This window comes from Centropristis striata, chromosome 22 (assembly GCF_030273125.1).
Source record: "Centropristis striata isolate RG_2023a ecotype Rhode Island chromosome 22, C.striata_1.0, whole genome shotgun sequence".
In the NCBI taxonomy this organism is placed as follows: domain Eukaryota; kingdom Metazoa; phylum Chordata; class Actinopteri; order Perciformes; family Serranidae; genus Centropristis; species Centropristis striata.
Genome location: NC_081538.1, coordinates 5,545,349 through 5,569,210, shown reverse-complemented (window position 1 = coordinate 5,569,210; position 23,862 = coordinate 5,545,349). Strand labels below are relative to the sequence as shown.

The 23,862-nt window shown below is 38.2% G+C and overlaps 1 protein-coding gene across 3 annotated transcripts in view; it reads right to left on the bottom strand.

Moving 5' to 3' along the window:
* Positions 1–917: 917 nt before the first annotated feature.
* The window catches only part of wnt5b (wingless-type MMTV integration site family, member 5b), a 107,297-nt gene continuing 84,352 nt past the window's right edge, over positions 918–23,862 (bottom strand). For 2 of the 3 annotated variants that reach the window (XM_059325660.1, XM_059325662.1), the window contains 6 exons: positions 18,786–18,949; positions 16,822–16,909; positions 16,382–16,541; positions 11,575–11,867; positions 3,989–4,147; positions 918–2,711 (listed from right to left, as the gene is read on the bottom strand). In XM_059325660.1, the coding sequence (XP_059181643.1) occupies positions 2,412–2,711; positions 3,989–4,147; positions 11,575–11,867; positions 16,382–16,541; positions 16,822–16,909; positions 18,786–18,901 (1,116 nt within the window). In that variant the 5' untranslated portion in view covers positions 18,902–18,949 and the 3' untranslated portion in view covers positions 918–2,411. The remainder of the gene's footprint in view (positions 2,712–3,988; positions 4,148–11,574; positions 11,868–16,381; positions 16,542–16,821; positions 16,910–18,785; positions 18,950–23,862) is intronic. The other variant, XM_059325661.1, reaches the window with a different exon arrangement.

The window sequence follows — 23,862 nt, the reverse complement described above, 5'->3', positions numbered from 1 at the left end:
ATAATATGGCAAAAATGCTAATTGTGGAGTTGGTATATGATTAAAAAGTCCCAAAAAGTTAATCTCAGACTTAAAATCTATAAAAAGTTTTACATTTTTCAATTGTATTTCACACAACAGGGGAACATTATAAGTATTTTTATTAGTGGAAATAAATTAATGAAAAATAATAATTATAGCAGTTTTAGAAAGGGGAAATTTGTGTCTTCTAAGGTATCAAATCTGGAGGTTTTTTGCACAAAAAATAAAAATAAATCAACATCAATGTTGCTAATCATTGACGTATCCCAGATTGTGAAATAATACAAATAAGAAAATAATAGCATTAAATATACAAAATAACAACAGTAGCTTTATGTAAACAAACTGGCTTTTAAAGAGTTACAGTTTATTTTGTTGATATATTAAATTAAAGGGTTTTTTTCCCAGGAGAAAATAGGGATATCTCCATTTATCATTTCATAAATCAGAAAATAATGTCAAAAGCCATAAAAAGTCAATTTTTGTCATGTTTTTAAGGACCTTTAAAGATTTAACTAATTGAATTTGAAAATAATAATATATAATTGGCATGATTATGGCAATTTTTTGACCCAGACAGGTAAAAAGAAGGAGTTTTTAAAGGGCTACACAAGGGTTCATTTGTGTCATTTAGGCGACTTCCATGCATTTCATTTTCTGTTATTTGTGGATTTTTTCCCATTAAAAATGTTGCTATTGTTGTTGTGACTTGCATTCCTGGCATCCAGTTCCTTGCGCTGCATCACTTCCTCATCTAGCAACTGAAGCATCATTTCCCTAAACACCCTGGAAGCAACAAAGACTCGTCTGTCGTTGTCAAGATGTTGAAAACGTTGGCCGGGATCAGACTTTTCCAAAAGAACTGCAGCAGACTCAAGAACAGAACAAAAGCCTCGTTGTCGAAGAGACTAGTTTATCAAAAAGAATACACAATAATACTCATGTATAAAACATAGAAAACAGAAAATGAAAAACAATAATAAAATATACCTTCTTTTTCTCATCTACTACTTTAAAGTAGCACGTAATAAAATTGCAGTCCTTTCTGTTTTTCCACGCTCACACATTCAATTTTTTTCCACAGCATGTTCAGTCCTCTTCTGTCCACTCATGTTTGTTATCAACTTGATTACATTATACACTTAAAATATTCTCAACCCATACAAGTTGCAAAATTCACGGTATAACAGTATTATAAAGTATTAAATTGGCGTCAAAACCGTCTAAATTGACACCACGGGGGCTTTCTGTTGACTTATTAAGTTGCATAACAACATGAGATGAAGAGGTCCACTCACAGTGAACGTGTCTCTTAGTGCGGGTTCATTAAGGCAGATACAGCACATTAATCTCGCTAATGGAGGTTTCGCTCACTTCACTGTCAGATGAAGGACGCCGGCCGGCCGTGTGAGCTGCTTGTTTAAACAGCAGCGGTGGCAAGATGGCCGCAACCAGCGAGCCTCATTAACCTGCACGGAGACACTTGTCAGGTCACAGGTGCTGGAAATCTGCTCTAACAGCGGTAGTTACACCGAGACAAATGGACCCTGCGTCCTGTAAGTCTTTTTTTGACTTTTTGAAACTGGAAATTCAGCTGTGTGGTCTGAATTTTGTTGCAAAATGATCACCCAAAGTCATTTCATTTGAACTTTTTCCCTTTTTCCTCTTTTCCCTCCATTCTCCCGCTCCCGTCCGCCTGCTTCAGTCTGGACTTTTCCCACATTTCTGGTGTTCTCTGACCGTGTTTAAGTCACATCAGCACAACAGAGAATTTTCTCTTGCAGGGGTTAAAGGTCAAAGATCACTGTTCAGCGCTCACATGGCCTCCAAAATGACTATAATAACTTTTTCAGGGTCCAAAGTGTGCCTCAGGTTTGCTTGAGTCTCTTTAAATAACAATCAGAGTTGTATGTTTATTTATTATTTAATTATATATTTATTTCATCTCTCATATCACACCGTACGTGTCTGCTTTTTAGGATCCAGTTGTTCCATTTTTCAAGGTCCATTTATCCTTCATGTCCTTCTGTGATCATTCATTTTTTTTGTCCTTCTTTTCTTTCTTTCCACCCCTTCTTCTTTCCTTCCTTCAGGGTTGTGATCAGGAGATTATACAAGGAAGCAGAGAGTGATGGAGCGGTGAGAAACAGGAGACTTATAATCAGAGAGTTGTCCAAAAAAAAAGCGTCCATCTTCTTCCCCATCGTAAAATGGCCACACAGGTGTTATACTGGCAGGAGATTTATGAATGGAGCCGAGAAGGAAACCGGTCAAAAAATGGAACTTGTGTGTGTTAACTTATCCTAAACATCCTTCACCCTCCAGCCTCCCGTCACCTCCTCCCTCTCTCCCTCTCTCCCCCTTTCCATCCCTCTGTTCTTCCCAGCGTCCTATTTACACACGAACTGGTCCACGAGCGTCGTGCATCGCTTGCACTTGACGTAGCAGCACCAGTGGAACTTGCAGTGGCAGCGCTCGTGCTTGTAGGTCTTGAACTGGTCGTATCCTCGGCCGCAGCACATGAGCTCGCAGCCGTCCATGCCCTCCGAGGTTTTGTTGCAGAGGCGGCCCTGCGTGCCCAGCGAGCCCGTGGTCTCGTTGCGGAGGCAGTAGTCGGGGCTGGTGTCGATGTAGACCAGGTCCTCCGGGGTCGGGGTGTTGAAGCGCTTGTCTACCAGCTCCAGCTTGCTCTAAGGAGAGAAAGACTTGGTGTTAAGGATTTTTCTTGGGGTTTTTGAGTTTCATGGGGGTGTCAAACTCAAATACACAATGGGCAAGGCCCCCCCCCCTTTTTTTCTCTCTCTCTCTCTCTCTCTCTCTCTTTCTCTCCCCAGTTATTTATTTATTATTTTTATTTTTATTTTTATTTTTATCATAATTATTGCTATCATTATTGTTATTATTTTTTCTTGTATGTGCCTTCTTGTTCTATGTTGTTCACCGTTTGTAAATTAACAAAATGTGCAATAAACATATGTTTAAAAAAAAAAAAAAAAAAATACACAATGGGCCAAAATTTAAAACTTGAATAAAATCGCGGGCCAACATTGAACAAATAAACCTTTTAATATATACCAAACATGTTTTGCTATAACATTAAATATGGAACCAGCAACGCTTATAAACATACAATATATAACTAAATAGTGCAGACATGCAAAATCAAATTTCAAATAAAAAACACATCAATGTCATTCATTTATTAAATAAAAATTAAATAAAAATCGTATGCCTCTTTTCTATTTGCATCCTTCTGATTTGAATACCAAAATAAACTTTTTCAACAGGTTAATAAATTCTGCCTTTCTTTTCGCCATTTTTGGGAAGGGGTAGCTCGGAGACAGCTCTAGCTTGAGGTTGCGAGGACGACTGTCACAGAGGAGCGTTTCTGGGTCCTGTCCTGATTGACGCACCAAAACAACAGCAGGGCATTGTGGGATTTTGTAGTATTAGTGGTAAATGCGCCGTATAATACTGGTGGGTCAGCTTTTATAGTACAATAATAATATAATAATTTGGTATTGCCTTGCGATTATTCGCCAAATAAAAAAAGGTTACACTTGAAAACTGATGTATTCCTGACTAAATGGTCCCCAATTATTTCACATTTTGTTAACTGACATGACTTTTGATCTGATTGATGTGTTCTATATGTGTGTGTTTTGCTTTTGTTTGATTTATTTATTATTCTTTAACTATTTTATTTTTTCCTCCCTCGCCATTCAAATATGAATAATGAATGTTTGTACACTGTATATTAATTTTTCTCGCTTAATGGGCACCACTGCCCACTTTCAAATATGGACTCTGTCTGGATATTGTTGGGATGCCAAACTCCATAGACTACCTCTACCCCATGTACACCTGTGCTGTTTCTTTGAATTTGTGAATGTATGACTGCACCTGGAAAAAAGGAAATAAAAAGAAGTTCAAAAAAAATAAATAAAGTTGAGACACAGTTCAGTACCTTGCGTCCGATGCGCATGGCAGCCGCACTGTCGTACTTCTCCTTCAGGAACTCTCCAACGCGCCTGAAGTCGGCCAGCTGGAGCCAACAGGTCTTCAGACTGCAAGAACCTGAGACGCCGTGACACTTGCAGGACACATGTGCAAGGTTATAGGCTGCCTGGTGGAGTGAGAGAGAGAAGGACAAGATGTTAGACAGATGTGGTTGTTTTTCTTATACATGATTTCCCCATCTAATCTATACAGAGAGAACGGGAAAATAAACTCTTTTTTTCCATAATAATAAATTCCCATTATATGGACTCATTCACACTAAATGTCTGTCCTCTAGGTCAACCATGCTTTTAGGTTTAGAAAGAGACATTTTACTGTGAGTGTAAGTGTTGGCTTGCTGAATACAGAGTTTTCATACTTTCTAAAACATAAAATTCAAGGACTTTTCAAAGACTTTTCCGGTCCAATTCCATCAAATTCAAGGACCCAACACCGAATCATTTAAGACATGGATCAAGGTTAATAACTGGAACGTAGCCATTTTACAAAAAAAAAAAGGAAAATAATTCATAACAAATTCCATTATTGCTCAAACTATATAAAGTCTAGCTTGATGTATGACCCATGTCTTTTTATGTCTGTCTTCAAAAACTGGCAAGGCCTTGAAATGTTCCCCTCACAAACTTTCAAGGATGTCAAGGAGCCGTGGGAACCATAAGAATATCAAAGGGGAAATGAAATGTCACCTTTTCCCCCCTTATATTTTGACTTCCTTAAATGATCATTTAATTTATATTAGATTTTTATTATTATTATTTATTAGGAATTATTGTTGTAAAATAAAAGGACTGAAGAAAAAAGGAAAAAAATCATAATAAACTATAATAATAATAATAATAATAATAATAATAATAATTTCATTTATAGATCTTTTTTTAAAAGTATTCAAAGATACTTTGCATATTAAAAAGATCATTAAAAAAACAGACTAAAAATATATAGATCACTATGTGCTGTAGATGTCATATATTTGCTGCAACACTGCTGCCATCTAGTGGTCAACATGTGTAACCACGTCGAGTAATGCAGCATAAATGTGTTCATAAAACAGCCCCTGGAAAAATGCAGATGAATGTAAATCCAGATGAAAGACATTCTAACACTTGTGTCGTGATAAATTAACTCTGGTACTTTAAAGCTACTGCTGCCAAATCAAATAGGAGTGAAAATGTGAAAAATGGCTGAAAGCAGAGACACCACATCCACATGTGCCAGCTGTGCATTATCCATGCACTGCTCCTCCTCCTGAGACTTCTCCCCAAAATTAGCTTCATACAGCAACAAATGTAAAAATTTTGCTGTCACCATTGTGCCCCTCCTGTTAAAATGTGCGGTGAAATAGATAACCAAAAAGGAAGAATGCAAAGCAAAGAAAAACAAAGAAAAGGTTTTTGCTCCATACATGCAGACTGTTCCCCGACGAGGCTGTCTATACTACTCCACCAAACTAAAACAAACAGCCTGAGAATAGAAGGGCTACTGCTAACCAGAGGAAATGTGGCTCTATTGTACAACCACTTTCCCACAGCTGCTAGCTAGAAAGCAGTCATTTTAAAGAGAGAACTATAACAAGTCATATTATTAGTGCAGCTATAAAGTCAGTGAAATTGTGGGATTGAGCTGCTCATCTGCCATTTATCACTTTTTTCCTGACTCTGAAGTTCCATATAAATTATTTAGGGTGGTGCTAAATGTCTAAAAATATAAATATATGCACAATTCACTGTTCAAGATTCTGCAAAACCGTGCCATAACTTAACCTCTTAAGGAATCCATTAGTATCCATCATGCCATACTAGCTTGTTAGTAAAGGGACTTATTAATGCTCTGAAATTAGGCTACATTTTGGTGAGGGGAAAAACTGGCATGGACATTTTTTAAGGGGTCCCTTGACCTCTGACCTCAAGATATATCTGAATAAATATGTGTTTTGTGAGAAGTGGTGTAAAAAGTATTCAGATCCCTTACGTCAGTAAAAGTACTCATACTACACTGAAATGACTCCACTACAAGTAAAAGTCACACATTTAAAACTTACTTAAGTAAAAGTACAAAGTGTACTTAATGTACTTAAAGTATCAAGAGAAAAAAATACTTGTTATGCGGAATGGGCCCACTCATTGTTTTATATATTCAAAATATATTTTTGGATATTATAATTGATAAATTCATGTAAGGTAGGGCTCATTTTAACTACTTAATATGCTGTTATTAGGTTTAATTTCTAAATGTTTCTCATGTTTTTTATGTTAAATCTCGACCTGAAAAGTAACTAAAGCTGTCAGCTTTATGAAGTGCAGTAAAAAGACCATTATTTGCTTCAAAATGTAGAAAAGTAGAAGTTTAAAGTTGCATTAAAAAGTACAGTACTTGAATTAATGTATTTAGTTACATTTCACCACTGTTTTTTGGGCCCAACAAGTCTACCCTTTACAGCAAAACCCCCCCCCAAAAAACCTGACCCAATATCTAATAAACTATTTCTCCACATAGTTCACATCGTAGAAATATTGCTCCATTATCTTCATGCATTTTCACTCTTTCTTTACAATGTGAGGTAAATTGTTTCGCTGGGTCTCAACTCTATGAATGATTTTTCACATATGCTAAGAAGCAGAACAGGAAATACAAGATTTATGGTCGTGGCAGCGGTGGACTTTAGAGGGAGCCCTTCACACCCCTGCAGCTCCACCAGGCCTGTTCAGCAGCATTCAATAAACAAGTCACATAGTACACCTCCCCTCACACACACACACACACACACACACGATATTACAAAGCGCACCGATGCCATTCCCACCAAACTTAATTGAATTATTTCCAATTCCTACTTTTCCGCTCACACAAATGAAAGCCATCACTCTTCACATTGCATGATCTCAATTACCTTCTCACCTCTGTTAACCTCTGCATCCCAAACACCCCCGACCCCCACCTCTGCTCCCCACTCCTCTACTTTACTACCCAGCAGGCATAGCACTCGGCACCCTCCAATCCTGCGACTCGACCCCCGTGACCCCCTCAGACCGAGCCGGGGACAATGACATTTTGTAAAGCTAGGAGGCTTGTTTGGAGCGTTTGTGGTTCTGCTTTTTTATTTTTTATTGTCTCACTTTTTTTTTCCTTCTTTCTAAACTTCTTTTACTGCGATTTCAAGAAGCATTTATCTTAAGAAAATTGAACTAGAAATATGTATTTAAATAAAACATAGTTAAAAAAACACGCTATACTAAATATACAACAATAAATACAAATGCAACAAGTCTTATGTAAATAGAGATATATGTCCAAATAGAAATAAAATAGAAATATGAAAATAAATAAATATATTTATAGTAAATGGTGATATGAACATATATGTATATACACACCATGTAACCATGTAAGTGACAAAATTTAATTATTAACGTCTCTGCGGGAGGTTTATTAGAGGATAACAACCACTGTCTTTTTTTATGTTCTAAAGGATATTAGAGTGACTAGAATTAGTGGGATGTTTCTGGCAAAAGCTTCAAACAAAATATATTTAGTTATATATCTATTTCATTGAACTTTTCATTCACTTTTCTCTGTATGAAGTCGGTTATTTTATTGCTTTATTCTGTTTTCTGTGTTTTATTTCTGTTAATTTTTCACTTGAGTGCTATTTCTGTTGTTGTTTTGTACATGTCCATTTCTTGATTCATGAGTTTGAGCTACATCCTTTTAATGGGACATTATCATTTCTATTATTCATTTTAAAAGCTGCCAATAACGTCATGCTGTCAAATCCAACCATGCATCTACTGTGTGTGTGTGTGTGTTCTGCATCATACTGAGCTATTTGGTGGGTCGTGCCTGCTGGGCGCATTGACACTAGACCTGATGAACACACACACACACACACACACACACACACACACACACACACACACACACACGGTCAGTCATCCGTGGTGGAGACACGGTCCCTGTGTCAGGCACAATAGTTTCTGCTCAGACAGGGTTAGGGGTTAGGAGCCGTGTGTGTGTGTGTGTGTGTGTGTGTGTGTGTGTGTGTGTAGTTAGTTAGTACTGCAATTGGGCAGAAATAGAGAAAATAGCCCACCCTTTGTGACAGGATAAGCAATGAATGAGGTTGCCAAGAAGAGGGGCACATTTTCCTGCAAGATCTTGTTGTTGTTGTTACCAAAATAGTGTTATTAAATTTAATCTAAGCTTTTGTTCTGATGGTTAAGTAGGTAACTTTATAAAAAAAAAGTTTGTGTTCATCCCAGTTTCTTAAAGTCCAAGACGATAACTTTAAATGTGCTGTTTTTTCAATCCAAAACCAAAAGTTTTCAGTTGAGAAAAAGACAAAAAGCATGACATCTTCACATTTGAGAGGCTGAAAACAGCATTTTTTGCAAATATTTAAATGAATAAATAAACATTTTGCAATGATTTTTCTGTTGACCAACTAGTCGGTTACTTGACTGATGGTTGAAGCTGTAAAAATGTTTCTCTTTTGTAGTTTTATCTCTAAAACCAAATTAGACCAAAAGTGATCCACAGATCGAGGCATACGTTTTAAAGTTTCCTCGTCTGTCCGGAGCGGAGACGACACAGAAGCGGTCTGTTATTGTCTTCAGACTGGGAATGTACATCTAGTTGTTTTGGTCTCTATGTGACGAGGCCTGCCTCATTTGATTTGTGTGAAACGGAGACAGTGGACCTGGGTGGCTCTGTGTGTGTGTGTGTGTAGGTCTTTGAGAGTCGGGGGAGTGTGACGGAGGTCCATCCCTCACCCTGCGTCTCTGTCTCCAGACGCTTGTACACACAGACGACCACGTTATCCACCGTCCACACAAACCAAATGAAGCTGAGCATGCATACACACACACACACACACACACACACACAGCGGCACGCCCCTGTCACCTCCACAAAAGCCCTGCGGTTTGCCTTGTTCAACCAAGCAAGACAAATCCTGCTTTGGGACAAACCGGCGTGTCCACGAAAGAAAGAGAGAAGAAGGGATGAGGAGGAGGAGGAGAGAAACTGTCTTCCTCTCACTCGCTCTCCTCCTTTTCATCGCTCTCTTCTCCTCTCTTCCGTTTCGATGGACAGGCAACAATGAAAGCCAGGGATCAAACAGGAGAGAGGAGGAAAAGTCATTGAAAAGTGTGTGTGGGTTGCAGAAAGGCAGAGAAACTGTGTGTGTGTGTGTGTGTGTTTGTGTGTGTGTGTTAATACAAGGTTGTAGCAGTAGATCTTTCTCTCTCATACACTCTCCTATAGCCCCAATGGGACCCTCAGCAGAAACACAACCTCTCCAGACCCTCACCTTTGACCCCTGATACACAGACACACACTCGCACAAAACCAGGCTCACTGTCTCTCACACAAATCAAATGGAGCCGAGACACATACACACACACACATACATGCAACTACGCACACACACACAGACACAGACACACACACAGACACAGCGTCTTTGTCTTGCAAACAGCTTAAACAAAGCTCCACTAACTGAAGATAAACACATTCTCCTGATCCAATGTCTACCAGAACGGGCAAATGGACCTTTTACGAGGAAGGCGTGTGTGTGTGTGTGTGTGTGTGTGTGTGTGTGCGTGTGTGTGTGCGTGTGCGTGCGTGTGTGTGTGTGTGTGTGTGTGTGTGTGTATGGCCTAGTGGAAGGTGAAAGGGTTCTTTAAGTGCATTTCCATCCACCTGAAATGATTCCCAAACACCTTTAGCTCCAATATCAGCTGTACCCATACTACTATACTATACTTAGTATGACAGAAAAAGATTTAGTTTGTCCCAGTACATAATATGTCTAAAGCAGTATGCCAAAAAATACCAGGATGCCCTACTGCATTCTGTTGTATTTTTAAGTATGCAACCCATCATGCTTTTCTGGCGATTTTGACTGAAATTGTTATGTGTAGTATATATGAGGTGCATTAAGTTAATTTTATAATGAAGTTATACGTCCTAATTGTATGCATTCTGTATGCAAAAGTGCACACTTTGCAGTAAAAGTAAAAAGTAAAAAGTAAAAAGTAAAAAGTATGATTTGGAATGCAGCTCAAGTCTATAACTTTTAATCATTGCTGTACGGCAACCAGAGAGGGCCAAAACAACTCAGAATCTCAAGTATGACAAAACATATCACATCCAATGGAGCCATTTTTTGTCTATTATGCTGCTGCATTTATGTGTGTATTATGAGTTTGTGTGTGTTTGTGTGTGTGTGTGTGTTACTTCACTGGAATGTGCACTGACCTGGCGACCTAGCCAGACTCCAAGGGCGTTAGCAGTTATACCATTTGGACCCTCCCAATAAATAACTTGCACACACACTCACAAATACTGCCAGGTCAGGCCACCTCCTCTCACACACACATTCCTTGCAGACATGCAGATATAGGACGGGTTAAAAAGCGTGGACACACTCTGACGCTCAAGTTTCGCTTTCCAGAACTTGATCAGTATCAATCATAAGCCATGTTTCCATTAAAGTCAAAGTGATTTTGAAGGGGAATTTTGAGATGTCGCATTAAAGAAAAGCGAATTAGGGACTTTTCCTTCAACTGGTTTAGAGCGAATAAACAAAGCTGCATAAAAAAAACTTTGGTTAGAAGATGGCAGTGTCTTCAGAAAATTGATTCAATTTTGCAATTTATAATTGTTCTTTCATGTCAGCTCGTCTTGACCGGCAGAGCGGAAACAGCTGATTAGTCATGGCAGTCAGAACTTATTTGGAAAAAGAGTTTCCAGTCTCTTGTTTAGCATATTAACTATTTTTCGAAAAAAGACAAAAAAAACATCTCAAACAAGTGTTTAAACTTTTATGAGCATTTTTGATGGTTTTATCAAATTTTGGCTTGATGAGTTGATGTGTCCGTCAAGCTTTTCTCATGTGTATCTTCAAAATGCGCATAGAAATTTATTGAATGAAAAACGACTATAGACTGCTGACCACTGGTTTCAAGCCTTTAGTTTGGCATTTTCACCATCATCTTTTTTTTGGAGCCATGAGTGACTGAAATTTAAGAAAAATCCATATTTGGATGAGAGGGTGGTGCTGACCCTGACCCTGACCCTAACTCTAACAAACAGGCTTAAAACTATACACAAAATGCACTCACCGAAAAAAAGAAAGAAAAAAAACGTCCTTAGAGGATCTTTAAGTCCAACCTAATACTGAACAAGACTTTTTTAGGTGATTAACATGTTACAATTAACTTGTGTTTTGTAACAATGTGAATTATTCAGTTAATGTAATGTATATAATGTATACATGTAGATGTACAGGAGAGGCAAAAATAAGCCTTGGGGCTTCAGCCTAGTCCTTTTTCAATTGCTGTCTGATGGATTCTTTTGTAAAAACATGATTTTATTTAGTTGTCTTTGTTTTTTTTGTAACCGAAATAAAGCATAAAGCATTCAACTATGATAAACTGAAAACAAAGGGTTTTTTTCCACCAGAATGTGTTGCTTGGTATCTACTATATATTTTCAAGACAAAAACTAAAAGCACATGTGGTTGTGTTGCCATACCTGTCTCCCTGCTTCGTTATTCTGCAGGTTCATCAGTGTTCGGGCGTGCTCCGGAGAACCCCGTGGGTAGTTCTTCTCTCTCTCCCTGGCGTCCACAAACTCCCGGGCAAATCGGTAGCCGTAATGCACGTTGTCGCCACAGCCGCCCCACAGCCAGTCTCGCGGGAGGTCGCGGGGTCTCGCCGCACGGCTGCAGCCGCAGGTGGAGAGCTCGCCCTCGCGGCACGCCCGGCTGATGGCGTTGACCACGCCGGCTGCACTGATGGCGTAAGTGAAGGCGGTTTCTCTGGAGCCTGATGGAGAGAAGGAAATGATATTATAGATATTTATAACTGAGAAAACTTGTTAAACTAGTAGATAACACTTAAGATAAAATACACAGTTAACTTGCTGTCACGTTTTTATTTAGGGCTGTGGTTAATGTGCGTGTTCACTGACAGGAAACATGGGTAACTGCTCAGGGTGACCCCCGCCACAACACAAACAGCAAACAGCCCCACACCCCACTCCACCTAACAACAATAGACAATAGTGATTCCAGGCCGTAACTCTGTACCTGGTTAAACTCAACCACTTTAAACAGCAGCTCAGTGATCCACAATACATGTGCAGCATTTAATTACTTAAACATATCAGTTTCCCCTTCTTCTGGATGGTCAGCCTAATGATAAATACGGTTTTCAGCAGATTACTCTAGCACTCAATCTCAACATAATTAAGCTAAACTGATTTTTTTCTGGTGTTCACAACAATGAAAAACTACATTTTATGAATTCTGCAACATATCTTTCCAGAAACTATGTCCTTTGTTTATATTGGAACTACTTTCTGCCCAATAAATAGTCCCTATAAAACTGTCACAATGAGATTTGTGGATTATTTAGAGTAAAAAAGTGCATATTTATAAAACATACATAACATGTTGCTGCTACATGTACATTTTCAATGCAGTAAGTGGCACCAATAAAGAGGGCAGAAAAATCAGGAATAGACACTTGAAATCTTTAAATGGATTAAAAGTATCTGCATCACTAGAGGTAAGGTAATGTAATTTGGGTGAACTGGCCCTTTAAGAGGAGCTTGGCTGACATAAATAGAAAAACTTACTTTAAACTTAAACTTGACCAAATCTTCAACAATGATTTGCTTAATCCATTACTCAACCTACAGAAAAAGAATCCATATCTTGATATTGGTTGATTGTTAGAAAGTAATTTCTCATGCAAAAATGACAGAAAATACTGGAGATTTCCTGCTTATTTCCATTTTGTATCCTATTAAACTGAATACCTTTAGGTTTCAGAATCACAAAAAAGATATTTAAAGACTGGACATGTTTCACTATTTTGTGACATTTTATTGACCAATCCATTCATCAACAACATGATTAATTGATAATAAAAATAGATTGTTGAAGACCTTGTTTCAAATAAGCACTGAAAGCAAAACATCTCTACTCAGATTTCTGATACTCTTTGTAGTTGCCTTGAAGTCCATATTAATGATTTCTGTTCACACCCTGCAACACTGTGGAATACACAACACAGCCTGCATGTCTATTCTCTGCATTAATACACAAACTGTAAAGAGGAAAAGGGACAAAGACGACGGCCTGACAGGTAGGAGGTTAAGTGCTCTGAAACTACCGAGAATTTACATGTGAACAGCAAAGAGCTCTGTGGTATTTCTGCCTGAGACGGCATTTACACAGACCTCAGTCAGGTTTTATTACATATTATATGCTGACATTTCTTTGAATTCTATTAAATATCACAAAAAAGTAACTCTAAAATGTAAAACAAAAATTAGGTGGTCTATACATGATAATGTTATTTTGGTTAGATGTTCCAGAAAATTGCTTATTTTTAAATACTGACTTTATAGTTTGATATTATTTGGCCTTTTCTTGCATTTTTAATGCTTTAAAATGTTTGTAGTTGCACTTTGTGACCAGTGTGGCGTTATGTTGTTTTTCTCTAGTTTTTAGAAAGAAAAAAAAACTTTTTTAAACCACAAGAGGCAAGATAGGTTAATTGTGGCTCATTTACTTTAAAAAATAATAAGCCTAAAAGTCATTATAATGATAAACTTTTTTAAAAATGACTAAAGGAAACAACACATCACTCATTATTCTCATACATTTTCTTATTATTTTGAAATTATAACTCATTATTTTTAGATAAATAAGTCATAATTTCCAGAAGGTTTCTCATTATAATGACTTAGAATGTTATATTATTATAATAATTTATCGGTATGTATCTTCTATAGTAAGCCTCCAATAATATTCTAACTGAAATAGTATAGAGCTTGTGTATTTGTCCATAGTTATATTTAAAATCCTTGTGCTAATTTATAAATTAAACCACATAACTGCCTATTAAGTAGTTAAACATGAACAGTAACATGCTGCTTACATAAATGCATCAATAATAATAATAATCTAATAATATATTTGGAATATATATAACAATTTGAGTGAGGCCATTCTGCAAAACGATTACTTTTTTACTTTTGATAATTTAAGTACATTTTGATGCTGATACTTTTAATTAAGTCAATTTTGAATGCAGGACTTTTACTTGAAGTGGAGTAATTTTTTTGGCCCTGTAATTATTATTTCAATCATCTATATAAATTCTACAAAGAAATACGAATTCAGTGCTTTTACTTTGAAATAGCTGTTTTTCATGTAGTGCATTAATTAGTGATTGTTTGTTATTATGTGTCCTCAGTTTTGTATGTAAATTTAATAATTTGTTCCAAGTAATATTCAATAAACCAGTTCATTGATAGTTGATATTAGTTGATATTTCCAAGTAAAATGTAATTGAGGAACATCATTACATCCGCAATTTACTTGTGTATTTTAATTTAAAAAAAGTGGTTCTATTAAATAAATATTACTTAGAAACAGCCTGAGTAAAGATTACAAACACTTTCTGTGTGGAAAAACTTGCCTAGCTTTTTTTTTTTTTTTTTTTTAAAGTAAATGACACTCCAATTTTTTTCCAGTGTAGAGGCTGGAATCAACACCAGTGAGACAGACAGGTATGCATGCAGAGCTGAGGCGTGTGAGCTTTTCATTCAGGTTTAAGGAGCACTGTCCCATCAGGATGCTCGTGCATATTATGCAGCAGTTTAAAGACAGAGAGAGAGAGAGAGAGAGAGACCGAGTGGTTTTATGAGACTGCGGAGCCCAGACTTCAAATAGCAGGTCCGGATCTGCCGGCTCGGTGTCAGCTCATCAGCGCATTTCAAAAGAGGAGCCGCGGGACAATGGACCGACTAACACCTCCATATAAACCTGGAGATAGACTGACTGTCAATAGAGAGACAGGCAGAGAAGGACGGAGACAGAGAAAGAGCAGCAAACACCTCGTCTGACTGCCCGCAGCGGATTTGACACTTACTTGTTGATGAGAGGTTTCCCACATCGCCTGCTGGGAATTAGATGCGCTGATACTGATCCAGGATCAGAGCTGCTGCTGCACATGTAGCTGATAGAACTTTTTTTTTTTTTTAACTTAATAAATTACACGTTTTTGTCATTACTGACTAATCTGTGTGGGCCTGTATGACTGCATCACTTAACTGTTCGTGTTTTCGGGACGGGTTTATTCGACGGATGAGCGTTCGTTTCATTGCGCATGCGCACATGACAAGTAGGCGAGTCATTTCTTTGGGCAAAACCTTTGTGTCATTTACACTCAAAGGCATTGTCAGTAATATTTAGGGCAAAATCAATTCGTGAAATGTTATAAATATCACAATAATGCATTGCAAAACTTATTTAAGTTATTTGTTTCATGTATAACAAAATAGCTACACATAGGGCTGAGCAATTAACCAAAATATTATCAAAAGTTATCCTTGTTTGGTACAGACCCACCTTCACACCATGATTATTTGATATATTTTAAATCATATCTCAATTGCAATATCAGTCAAAAAATAAGATCAATTTCACCAATAATGTACTTTAAACTAAAGTAGGAAAGTAGTACAATGTACTTAAGAACAGTACTTGAGTAAATGTACTCTGTTACATTCCACTGAATAGATGTTATGAAATGTCTTCTTTAAATACTGATTATACTTAAAACACTCCTGAAAATGTTGAACATTTAGACCTAATGTGGACCCTGAATATTGTAATGATAGACTATTAAAATTTCTAATTAATTTAAACACCATAATTCTCTATTACAGAAATATATGACAATAATCGACCATATATAGTCATAAATGTGTATGCATTGCATCTGTGGTGTCTCCCTTTACTTTGCTAGATTCAATTTTAGGCTACCATATTAATGTCTAAACAATAACATGCAGCATACAGTGTGTTATTATTTCAGCCTGTTATTGGACCGACCTCAAATGACCCTTTCTGTTCTGTCCAAACACTCATCGTGTTAATAATCATGATAACAGTTAAATAAGTACGTTACACCCTCTAGTAAATAATGTAGTTCAATAGACTTGCTTGATTTCCAGTACAAATCTGTTTGTGTTGCCTACATTTTTCCCATCATTTATTATTTTAGATATTAAATAGCCACTGATTTTTCTCATGTTTTGACACCTTTGCATGTAAATTCTGGGCTTTTGCATGCTTGACGAACTATTTATATATTTGTAGAAATATTAGCTATACCAGCGTACAACAACACAGAATTTGAGGCAATTATAAAACTAAAACAAAGAATTAAAAAACTGCCATCACTATCAAATCAGCAGGTCTTTTAAGTTGGTAAAAAGACAATACACAGCCTTTCCTTTTGCCGTTTATCAATAAACTCACCAATCTGCATGACCCGCCCAAACACAGATGTGTTGTCCACGGTGCTGCAGTTCCACCTCCTCTGTCTGAACTGGTACTGGCACTCCTTGATGCCAGTCTTGGCCCCATCTCCGATGTAGACCATGTGGTCCTGGTAGAGCTGGCAAAGCTTCCTCTGGCCCTGCAGAGCGTGCAGCAGCAGCACAGGAGAGATTAGCAGAAGATTAGCACGTTAATGGTTTGATACTTTAGTGTTCCCTGTGGGGATATTCTCCTTTATTTGACCATTTCCTCCGAGTCAGGGTGCGGAGGAGGAACATCAGGCTTTTCGTTGATGCTGATGTAGAGCCACAGTGTGCAAAACTGAGCTCCTAATGTCACTGAATCAAGTTATGAGAGCTGTTTGAGGTGCGTTTAGCAGTTGAAAAAGCATTTAAAAAGCCTATAAAGCATGCACTTACCTGGGAGAGTCCAGACAGCTGGCTGCACAGAGGCTGAGCTCCAATGATGTACATCTCTGGCCGCTGGATCGGGGTCAGAGCTAGTGACCTGAGAGACAGAGGCCATATTAAGTCTAAATCTGAACCAATAAACTCTATCTGTTAAGATCAAAGATAAGTGGCACAGACAGGATCTCTGTGATGTACGACTCCCTCTCTGAGAGGAGCTCAGTGCTGCAGAGGACAAAGTTCACACACAAGTTTATTAGTACAACTGGCCTATAAAGTGTAGATAAATAGACTCTTTTGGTGTTCATCTCTGCAGCCGTACCCCTCCGCTTCCTTTCCTCTTTTCCTGTCCTTTTCACCCAAACAACTGCACCCTAATCGTACAGTTTAATCACTTTTGAGTAAAAAAAAAAAAAAAAGCTAATTTGTGCCCACACACAGAGAATCTGACAATTAATCCGACCCTTTCATGGTCATCTGAAGGCTTTCCAAACAAAGGGAATTCTAGTTGTTTGAAGATCGTCTCTTTCTAAAGACAGGGTGACAGGAAATTATTATTTTACTTCTTTGTCACACTAAATTAGATGTTATTGTGTTATTAACAACCAAAATTATGCCTGTAACTTCATTTCAAACCTTGAAAACATCACATTAAAATTCAAGTGTCTTCAAGGATTTCCTGCACCTGTATTAACCCTGTAAAGAGCGACAGGAAGATCAGCTCATTCATTACAAGATCTACATAACTGTATGGAATTATTGCATGATTTGAGCAATATGGGTGTTGTTTTTAAGATTGCATTTGGATGGTTAAGAACATGCAATTTGCCAACTATGAAGTATTATTCTTTTCTGATTCTACATAACCTGACAGAAAGGTGGACTCCATAATCGGCACACACCCTCCACTAAATTACCACAAAAAGCCCACCTAACAGCATTGCTGCATCTTGTAAGTCAAGAACAAGTGTGGCTAATTGACGGTGCTGCAGGCACAGCAGCAGACCAGCAGGCTATGCAGGGCCATTTGGGGCTCAGCCAGGGTAAATATTGTGACAGAGCCCTCACATTTGTTCCATTCACTGTCAGGGCTCCACCGAGGACTGGGACATCACCCCCAAAACACACACACACACACACACACACACACACACACACACACACACACACACACACACACAATAGGCAACACAAAGTCTAGTTCACATCTTTCCATTTGTCATCTTATCAGTAGCATACAAGCAAGAGGATATGGAAGATATGAGGAGAAAGTTTCTTACACATGTTTTAAGGCATGTGTCAATCGTTTATACTAAAAGAGGGCCATGGATGGATTACTGAATGAGCCTACAGGGCCCAAAGTGTCAGGGGCCCCGTTACAAAATGTCAATCAAAGACACATGTAACAACCAGGAAAAGTCTCAAAATGACCACAAAAACATAAAAGAGGGACAAAAAATACTACTATAGAGACTAAAGCAACTAAAAAGAGATGCAAACTAATGATGCTACTAATAAGGGCAAAACAATAGACAATATTAACTAAAGTCACCAAAACAACTACAAAGAGACAAAAAAGAGACACAAAACAACCACAAAGTGACACATATCAGCTAAAAAAAAAGATGCAAAACAACTACAAACAGACTAAACAAACATAAAAAAATAAGTATAAAAAGACATGACATAAAATAACAACAAAGAGACACAAAACAACAACAAAACAGGCGAATAAACTATATAATATGTTTGTTGCTCCTCTGCAGGAGGTGATGGGGCCTCTTGCATGTCTGTGTCCAGGGGCCCAAACATAATCTGCCCATGTGAAGGGCTATAACATATTAATCTTAAAAAAAAAAAAACTTATTCTAAAAGTTGCTACTATTATCACTAAATGGAGCTCATCGTTCGTCACCACTGAACATCTTTAAAAATAAACAAATCACTGCAGCACCAGTGATCAGTCAGTTACTCACCACCATGAGTTGGCATCCACCAGCAGCAGTTGGGAGCTGCAGGCGAGGAAGGCGGCTGCCAGCAGCAGATGTCGCACGGCACCGGGTCGCTTTCTCCGGACAGGCCTGTTGTCCATGGTCCGCCGCGTCCGCACCACACAGCCGGTGCTGGAAAAAGTGCTCTGCTGAAGAGAGACGGACGAAAAAAAAAAAAAATCAGGAGGCGTCCTGCTCCGTCCTGCTGGCTCTGGACGCAAAGAAAACCCTGTAGAGCTGGAGATACAGTGAGTCCAACTCACATGAATCTGGTGTTCTGTCTATTTTCTTTCTTTAGTATTTAAAACTATAAAAACAAAAGTGCCATTAAGAATAAGCTCAAAAACGAGTTTGTAATCCCCAGGTAGTTTCACTGTGGATAAGAGTGGAAATTACTGCAGAAACTGCTTAAAAATCCAATTCAGCGCCGTGCGTAAAATGGTTTGGTATCACTTGGGATTTACGCAAAGTGCGAGGAGATTCCTCCCTCTCCCGTTCTCTCTAAACAGACACAAATAAAGCGAAGCTACGATGTGAAACGTGTGATCCAGTTGTTGTCCTGAGGTAAGATTAACAAGGAGATTAAAACGCTAATTGAGCAGCAAAGCGACTGTTCCTTTTCCTTCCTGTCCCCTCACCACCACTCTACCTCTCTCTCTCTCTCTCTCTCTCTCTCTCTCTCTCTCTCTCTCTCTCTCTCTAGTATTCACTCCTCCTCTGCTCACCCCCACTTCACCTCAACCCCCTCTCCTGCCCTCTCCCTCCCTCCCTCCTTGGCCATACATTGCGCGCGCATGGGGCGTAAGCGCAGTGACACCAAATGGATATTGGACGCAGTCTGAAAGCACCTGTGATGCCGCGTTCAAAGGTTATGAAAAGTGGGCAAAACCGCTTCAACAGGTGATGCACGTTTCTAAACAATGTCATCTTAAATATGTGTATTATATTTTATGCATGTGCAGTCACTAATGTGGATAACTGGGATCGAGGCAGTGCTTTAACGTATGAAGGAGTAGCAGAAGAATGAGCAATGGGGGTTTGCAAACCCCCAACCGACCTCAAAAAAAGTTCACGTGCGTCAAATTCCTTTTATTAGCTGAAGTGAATAATTTGTTTGAATAAAAGGTGAGTGCTTCAAAACTCGTCTAATCCCCTCTGCTTTTGGTCTGCGAAAATAAAAGGCAACACACCACGACCCCTCCTCCCACACACAGATAACACACACACACACACACACACACACACACACACACGGTCAGGAGTCCTGGAGTAAAGAAAAGGCGTGTTGAAGCGAGCTCTCCTCAATTCAGATCCCGGTCAAAGACAAACTGGGCGGTGAACCTGCAGAGGGACAGACTCTTTGATGTGACTCAGTGCTTCTCAAAGGAGTGCGTTCTCAAAGTAAAGGTGGACGCAGGAGAGATTAGTCCGGGGGGCTCCAAAACATGGAGAAACTACGCTGTGAGGACTTCAAAATGATCCTCAATAAAGATGGAAGGGTATTAATTTCGGGATAACGTTTTTTAGACTAACAAAGCAAAAAAATCACCAAGGAGGTCACCAAATCCACCAATAACAACGGAAATTACTTTAAAATAGGCTACTTAAAGAAATATTGCCCCTGAAATCAACCAATCTATCTATCTATCTATCTATCTATCTATCTATCTATCTATCTATCTATCTATCTATCTATCGATCTATGACAGCTTTATGGTTACTTTTCAGGTCAAGTTTAGTCAAAATTACAGTAAAACGCTGCTTAGATGAATGCATCAAAAACAATAATCCAATAATGTATTTGCCATATATAAAACAATCTGAGTGGGTCCATTCTGCACGAGTACTTTATTTTGTAGTGGAGTAATTCTGCAGTGTGGTATTAGTACTTTTACTTAATTTATCGGAATATTTTTTCCACCATTTACATTAATTCATATATGCATTCATAATACAAGCAATTTGGCTTTTATTGATCCATATGTTACGTGCATAAAAACGTAGTCGAGAAGAAATCTAAAAAAAAAAAAAGTATGTTTTTCAAAATAAAACACTGCTGCTACGCCATATTTTTTATTCTCACTATGGACAATCTCCGAAAGCAATTTTGGAGTTGAATAAAACTTTATAACGCATGACATTTTTAATCTCCTCGTCAGTATTTGTGCACATCGTGAGATTTGGGGCTCTGTAAATTACTTTGGCTGTTTCTCGCGGTGAGAGTCGGATGTCAGTGTCTCTGCATGATAAAAGACCTGCAGCCATGTAAAGCAGCTCTGTGAAGTGACCTAACTGGCTGCCTGCAATATACATCTGATTGATATTCTGCAGTGGGAGGGTTCTGGGTCAAAGTCAGGTTGAGCGAGTGAATAAACAATTAAAACAAAGGGATATATTTTGGGAAACAGGGAAGTAATTATATGTAAAACACTCAAACGGGTCTAACCGCTCACTCTGTAGTAACCCTTTTAATTTCCTTTCTGGTTTCTTCTTGTTTTCCCACTTACCATCTACATCCGTTTCCGTCCAGAGGTCATGCACCTTGTATGTTTACTCTATTATATGCTAACGAAGTTACTATGACAACAGCGTCCTCATCTGGTTGAACACAGACACTGATTTTTAGTTAACACTGATCAGCTCATCTCATTATAAGGATCAATTTATTGGATTATTATTCAGATTTTTAACTAAAGTATTATTATCATTATGACTTGGTATGTATAAAGTCTATGCTTGATACACAGTATTTAAAGTACATGTATAGGCTATTATTTTCAGCTGTATAATTTTACCTGGATTTTATTTGTATTTCTTGTTTTAATCTTGTATATAGTCTATATAACTATCTTATTTTATTTGTTTGAAAAAATCTTGTTTAGTGTATATAGCTATTTTTTATTTGTATTTTTGTTTTTTCCTGTTGTATACAGTGTATACTTTGCTATTTTATTTGACCTGTATTTTGCCTTGTTTCTATCTTGTATATAGTCTATATAACTATTTGTATTATATTTGTATTTTGTCTGGTTTTTATCTTGTATATAGTCTATATAACTATTCTATTGCATTTGTATTTTTATCTTCTTTAGGGGATATCACTTTTTAAAATTTGATCTGTAATTTTACCTTATTTTTTTCATCCTGTATATAGTCTACAAAATATTTGTATTTTTGTCTTGTTTCTACCTGGTAATTAGTCTATACATCTATTTTAATGTTATCACCTTTTATCCTGTTAATTTTCCTTATCTACTGTAAGTGAATTTCCCCAAAGAGGGATCAATAAAGTTTACCTTATATGAGACAGTTTGTCATGCAGTACCTGCTACAGTGAAGCAGCAGGTTAGTGGGGCTAACACAATTTGAAGGTGCTTGTATACTTTGCTTGAATATTTCCATCCTACTTTATACACTACATTGTGATTTTATTCCCTTCACATTTATCTGACAAATATTTCCCCCCCAAAAAAACACAGATTAGAGAAAGCACTAAAAACAGAATCACAACTTGTATGGCATTTTTCTTTTCTAACCCATTAAACATTATTTTGTGACCCTTTGGAGGGGCCTGATCCATCAGGTCTGGAACCACTTGATAGAACTAAATAGAAGTGTAGAAGGGTGTCGTAGTAAAACAGCAAAACTATTACCAACTCAACCAGCTACCTGATACTTTAAGTAAATTCAGCTGCCATACTTCTGTAGGATTTCGTCTTCTTCTTTTCTCTTCTTTTCTTCTTTAACATATAACACTCCTGTAGCGATGACAGTTTGCTCTTAAAGTTATGTACTTACTTGATTCCTGTGGTCTATGTCTAGTACCTTCAGGTTGAATGCACTTATTGTAAGTCGCTTTGGACAAAAGCGTCTGCTAAATGACATGTAATGTAATATAATGTAATTTAAAATTAAGGATTTTCAGTTATAAGGATCTGAGTACTTCTTCCAGCACTGTCTTCAAACATCAATTCAGATCTATAACATTAGATGTTAAGAAAAATGGCCATCACATACACCCAGCTTTCATTTCAGCCCAGCCTGCAGGATGCTTCCTATTCTTTGACCTCCCTGGTCGTGTCCTCCTGTATTGCAGCAGGTGAAGTATGCAGTGTAATGTGAGGCAGGGACACAGCAGTGACTCATGATAATGACAGACCAATCACCAGCCTGTTACTGACACCACAGCGCCCTCTAGTGTCACCCTACCACACAGGCTTTGCTATACATTAAATGTGTTGAGAAGAATTATACATGTATGTGAAAACCTACTAAACATTATTCTGATTTGTTTTTAATGTTGATGTTTTTGCATTTCAATATGATCTGTATTTTGTTTGAAACATCTGAGCGTCAAACTGAAAAAAAAAATAGGTCTCTTCTCCTGAGATCTTGGCTCATTAAAACACACTGATTGTCTCATCATTTGGGAACTGAAGAGAAACAGGCCAGCAGCTTATTCTGGGACATGACCCAGAGATTCAGACACACTGAGCTGGACTGGAGCAGCCACAGAGCTCCGTGATAACTGCTGGTTTCACTGGTAACTTGTGATGTGCCTGCTTAAACACAAGGAGGTGCAGTTCAGCCACAGTACGCACACAGAAAAGGGGTAGACTGAGGCAGGAGGGGGCGAGGAGGGCTCAGAGACAAAACTTGGACCAAGTGAGATAAAGGAAGAAAGAGGTAGGAGGGAGAACAGAGAGGGTGAAAGAGAGAGGGAGTGTCCAAGTAATGGATACAGAGAGAGAGAGAGAGAAAGAGAGAGGGAGAAAAAGAGAGAAATATAGGGAGCGAGAGAGGACTTGTCCCTAGAGGATATGTGCAATAGCCATGCAACAGGGAGCAATGCCTGAGAAAGTCGGCAGCTCCTCTCTGGATTAACAGCAGCCTCACTTTTTATTGCCTACAGTGCCAGACAGCGGGCGAAGCAGACACTTCTCTCCTGCAGGGAGACTAGCCGAGGGTCTGAGGTCTGAGCTGCTCAGGCCAAAATGCTAAATATCCATTCAGACAAATGACTGCCACTTGAAAATTGATCACCCTCTCTTTATAAAAAGAG